The sequence below is a fragment of the Colobus angolensis genome, unplaced genomic scaffold (assembly GCF_000951035.1).
Source record: "Colobus angolensis palliatus isolate OR3802 unplaced genomic scaffold, Cang.pa_1.0 Scaffold60, whole genome shotgun sequence".
Taxonomy (NCBI): Eukaryota; Metazoa; Chordata; class Mammalia; order Primates; family Cercopithecidae; genus Colobus; species Colobus angolensis.
The window spans coordinates 2,300,101-2,305,681 of record NW_012119599.1 but is presented as its reverse complement, the minus strand read 5'-3'; the positions used below and the strand labels follow the sequence as shown (position 1 = coordinate 2,305,681).

At 49.0% G+C, this 5,581-nt stretch overlaps 1 protein-coding gene across 1 annotated transcript in view; it reads left to right on the top strand.

Annotated features, from left to right (window-relative positions):
- The window catches only part of MARK4 (MAP/microtubule affinity-regulating kinase 4), a 43,911-nt gene that overhangs the window by 22,095 nt on the left and 16,235 nt on the right, over positions 1-5,581 (top strand). The window contains exon 11 of the mRNA XM_011963009.1: positions 4,314-4,531. Within this exon, the coding sequence (XP_011818399.1) occupies positions 4,314-4,531 (218 nt within the window). The remainder of the gene's footprint in view (positions 1-4,313; positions 4,532-5,581) is intronic.

Here is a 5,581-nt window from a genome sequence, read left to right as displayed (position 1 = left end):
AAAAAAAAAAAAAAAATCAACTTCCAATCCCCCTTCCACCCTCAGCTACTAATCTACTTTCTGGGTCTATGAATCTGGCTATTCTAGATGTTTCAGGTAAATGGAATTATACGATGTGTGGCCTTCACTAACTGGCTTCTTTCATTTAGCAGAAATTTTTCAAGGTTCATCCATGATATGGGTATCAGCACTTCATTCCTTTTCATTGCCGAGTAATATTCCATTGCATAGATAGACCACATTTTGTTTATTCATTCATGAACATGTGGATTGCCTCCATTTTTTGGCTGTTGTGAATGACGCTGCTGTGAACATTTGTGTCCGTGTTTTCATGTGGCTGTGTTTTGCCATCATTTCTCTTGGGTACATATCTGAGAGCAGAATTGCTGAGTCATCTGGTAATCCTGTGTTTAATAGTTTGAGGAACTTCCAGAGTGTTTTCCAACTCTCTGTTCTTTTTATAGCCCTGCTTGCCTGCAGGGGTGAAGTTTTTACTCTGGGTCAGGCACTGGGGTGTCTGCTTGTCTGATCTTTTTTTTCTGTCTCTTACATATTTCACCTTATCTTTTTCTAGATCTCTCAGCTCCTAGATTTCTTTTTTTTTTTATTTGTTTTTTTGAGACAGAGTCTCGCTCTGTTGCCCAGGCTGAAGTGCAGTGGCACAATGTTGGCTTACTGAAACCTCAGTCTTCCAGATTCAAACGATTCTCCTGCCTCAGGGTCCCGAGTAGCTGGGATTACAAGTGCAGGCCACCTCGCCCAGCTAATTTTGTATTTTTAGTAGAAACGAGGTTTCACCATGTTGGCCTGGCTGGTCTTGAACTCCTACCTGAGGTGATCCGCCCGCCTCATCTTCCCAAAGTGCTGGGAATACAGGCATAAGCCGCTGTGCCCGGCCACTCCTAGATTTCTTACATCTCAGTTTTAGAATCCAGCCCAGGGCTGAGTGCAGTGGCTCACACCTGTAATCCCAGCACTTTGGGAGGCTGAAGTTGGTGGATCACTTGAGCTAACAAGTTCGAGACCAGCCTGGGCAACATGACGAAACCTCATCTCTACAAAAAAATACAAAAATTAGGCTGGGTGCAGTGGCTCATGCCTGTAATCCCAGCACTTTGGGAGGCTGACCTGGGTGGATCACCTGAGGTCAGCAGTTTGAGACCAACCTGGCCAACATGGTGAAACCCTGTCTCTTCTAAAAGTATCAAAATTAGCCGGGCGTGGTGGTGGGTGCCTGTCATCTCAGCTACTTGGGAGGCTGAGGCAGGAGAATCGCTGGAACCTGGGAGGTGGAGGTTGCAGTGAGCCGAGATCGTGTCATTGCACTTCAGCCCGGGCGACAACAGCGAGACTCCGTCTCAAAAACAAAACAAAACAAAACAAAACAATTAGCTGGGCATGGTGGTGTGTACCTGTAATCCCAGCTACTTGAAAGGCTGAGGTGGAAGGATGGTTTGAGCCTGGAGACTGAGGTTGCAATGAGTCCAGATCATGCCACTGCACTCCAGCCTGGGTGATAGAGCTAGACTGTATCTCAGGAAGAAAAAAAAAAGAATCCACCCCAAGTGTTAGCTAGAATCTCCTTGGTCCGCTCATCAGGATCAGGATGGAGCTCTGATACTGAGTCCAGTTGGGATTAATCCACTGTAACGGGGGCACAGGAAGACACATTGCACAAAGTGGCTGCTGAGAGCCTGTGCTCTGGCCTCCCCTCCACACTGAAGTAAGGGAGAAGAGAGGTGTCAGGGAAGCTGAGACCCAGCATGAACCCCATACGGGAAGTGGCGCTTCTGCCCTACCTCCACCATTGCTGGATGCTCAAACCATTCCCTGTGTCTTGTCTACCCCCCCTGTAAAATGACAGGGTGTGCCCAGAAAGTTCCTAAGGAGCTTGTGAGTTCGGTATCATATGGTTAGAACATGGTAACCTTCAGAACTCCCCACACTGAGACCTGAGTTCTAGGGATTCTCAGGAGAGGGATTCTCAGGACTGCCAGGTATCTGTCATTGTCACTGTAGAGCTCTCAGCTTGTGGTTCCGGGATTTTTGAGCATATATCGCTCCTGAGGATCTAACATGCAGATGTTCTGACTCTCTCAAGTTTGAGATCACTTTGCACCCCTGGTTTCTAAAACAGTAGATTCCTGGCCGGGCGCGGTGGCTCAAGCCTATAATCCCAGCGCTTTGGGAGGCCGAGACAGGCGGATCACGAGGTCAGGAGATCGAGACCATCCTGGCTAACACGGTGAAACCCCGTCTCTACTAAAAATACAAAAAACTAGCCGGGCGAGGTGGCGGGCACCTGTAGTCTCAGCTACTTGGGAGGCTGAGGCAGGAGAATGGCGTAAACCCGGGAGGCGGAGCTTGCAGTGAGCTGAGATCCGGCCACTGCACTCCAGCCTGGGCAACAGAGCAAGCCCCCGTCTCAAAAAAAAAACAAAAAAAAAAACAGTAGATTCCTAAGATGTTTCAAGGCACCAGAATTATTTTATGTTGCTTTTGAAATTGTTCATACAATCAGATCCTTGAAAATGTGTTAGTTTGGAAAGGATAGACAGTGAAAAAGTCTTCATCCAACACATATCCCCAGCTCCCAGTTTCTCAAATACAGTGACTGTCAGGGTTTTTTTGTTGTTTTTGTTTTGTTTTGTTTTTTGACAGGGTCTCCCTCTGTCACCCAGGCTGGAGTGCAGTGGTGTGATCTCGGCTCACTGCAACCTTCGTCTCCCGGGTTCAAGCGATTCTCCTGCCTCAGCCTCCCGAGTAGCTGGGATTACAGGCACGTGCCACCACACCCAGCTAATTTTTTTTTTTTTTTTTTTTGAGACAGAGTCTCGCTCAGTCGCCTGGGCTGGAGTGCAGTGGCACAATCTCAGCTCACTGCAAGTGCTGCCGGGTTCACGCCATTCTCCTGCCTCAGCCTCCCAAGTAGCTGAGACTACAGGCGCCTGCCACCACGCCCGGCTAATTTTTTTTTGTATTTTTAGTAGAGACGGGGTTTTACGGTGTTGGCCAGGATGGTCTCCATCTCCTGACCACGTGATCCGCCCGTCTCAGCCTCCCAAAGTACTGGGATTACAGGCGTGAGCCACCGCGCCCGGCCAATTTTTGTATTTTTAGTAGAGACGGGGTTTCACCATGTTGGCCAGGATGGTTAATCTCCTGACCTCGTGATCTGTCTGCCTTGGCCTCCCAAAGTGCTGGGATTACAGGCATGAGCCACTGTGCCTGGCCCTGTTATGGGTTTTATATGAATTCTTTTGGAGAGATTTTATTCATAAACAAACATGTAAAGAGATAGATATGAGGCCCAGCATGGTGGCTCATGCCTATAATCCTGGCACTTTGGGAGGCCAAGTTAGGAGGATCACCGGAGTCCAGGAGTTGGAGACCAGCCTGGACAAAGGGCGAAATCCTGTCTCTACAAAAAAAATACAAAAAGTAGTTGGGCATGGTAGCGTGTGCCTATAGTCCCAGCTACTTGGGAGGCTGAAGCGGGAGGATGGCTTGAGCCTAGGAGGCCGAGGTTGCAGCAAGCTGAGGTCATGCCACTGTACTTCAACTTGGTCAACAGAGCGAGATCCTGTCTCAAAAAAAGAAAAAGAAAGAAAGAAGGAAACTGAAGATATATAAAAACAATAAGTACATTCTCCCCTTTTGAAACAAGTTATAGTCCTTTGGAGATATTCATATATAAGCAAGTAGATAGAGGTATATAGATACACACTTTTTTGCTTTTGTAGACAAATGATAACATGTTGTTGACCCAGCTCGTCTTGCCTTTTCTACTTTCCAGTCTATCATGAAGGTCATCCTGTATTGGTGCATAAAATGCTTCCTTATTCTTTTTTATAGCTGCATAATTTTCCACTGTGGAAATACCTTGACTTACGTAGTCATTCCCCTACTAAGGGTCTAATGGTGCAGGCCGGGTGGGGTGGCACACACCTGTGATTCTAGCTACTTGGGAGACTGAGGCAGGAGAATCGCTTGAGCCTGGGAGGTGGAGGTTGCGATGAACAGAGATTGCGCCACTGCACTCCAGCCTAGGCGACAGAGCTGGACTTTGTCTCAAAAAAGAAAAAAAGAGAAGGTGCAATGAATGGCCTGTATGTGCATGATGACATTGATTTGGAGTTTCTAGGTCAGTATATGTGCGTTGGTAATCTTGAGGTAATTTTGACAGATACTGTCAGAATGGCCCACACACAGATTGCAGCCCACGTGAGGAATTCTAAGGTTCCAACGATCCCCCAGAGTCAGTTCTGGGTTTCCGTGGTGATGCCAGCTCTAAACGGTGCCCCCTCCCCCAGGTGGCCCATCCCCTGCACCCCTGCACCCCAAACGCAGCCCGACGAGCACGGGGGAAGCAGAGCTGAAGGAGGAGCGGCTGCCAGGCCGGAAGGCGAGCTGCAGTGCCGCGGGGAGCGGGAGTCGAGGGCTGCCCCCCTCCAGCCCCATGGTCAGCAGCGCCCACAACCCCAACAAGGCAGAGATCCCAGAGCGGCGGAAGGACAGCACAAGCACCCCCGTGAGTGACCAGGGCTGGGGGGCAGGGCTGGGGTCGCCGCCACCTGTGGCCAGCCTGCAGACACCACCTGAGCCACATTCCTCAGGCCCTGCCTTCATCTCATTCCCCAGGCAGAACTCCTTACCAATTCCTTCTTATACCCATTCATTCATTCAACAAACATTGATCGAGTGCCTCTGTTTGCCTGAGTTCAATTTATACACAAACACTTGATGTTCGTGTATAACGTTCTGTGTCAAAGAAGTGAAGAACATACTCTTGGCAGAAAGGATTTAATACAGGAAATTAAGTGCTTTTAAAAATGTGGGAAGGGCCAGGCATGGTGGCTCATGCTTATAATCCTGGCATTTTGGGAAGCCGAGGCAGGAGGATCACTTGAGGCCAGGAGTTTAAGAAACATAGCAACACTCCATCTCTACTAAAAATCAAAAAAATTAGCCAGGCATGGTGTTATGTGCCTGTGGTCCCAGCAACTCGAAAGACCGGGGTGGGAGAATCACTTGAGCCTGGGAGGTTGAGGCTACAGGGAGCTGTGGTCCTGCCACTACACTCCATCCTGGGTGACAGAGCAAAACTCTGTCTTAATGAATCCATAAATAAAATATTAATAGTAATTTAAAAAATCAGGCCAGGCACAGTGGCTCATGCCTGTAATCCCAGCACTTTGGGAGGCAGAGGTGGGCGGATCACTGGAGGTCAGGAATTTGAGATCCACTTGGCCAATATGGCGAAACCCCGTCTCTACTAAAAATATGAAAATCAGCTGGGCATGGTGGCGGGCACCTGTAATCGCAACTACTTGGGAGGCTGAGGCAGGAGAATCGCTTGAACCCAGGGTGCAGAGGCTACAGTGAGCCCAGACTGTGCTACTGCACTCCAGAATGGGTGACAGGTGAGACTCCATTAAAAAAAAAAAAAAAAGCTGGGTGCAGTGGCTCACGCCTGTACTCCCAGCACTTTGGAAGGCCAAGGCGGGCGGATCATGAGGTCAGGAGAGTTCGAGACCAGCCCAGCCAACATGGTGAAACCCCGTGGTGGCACACGCCTGTA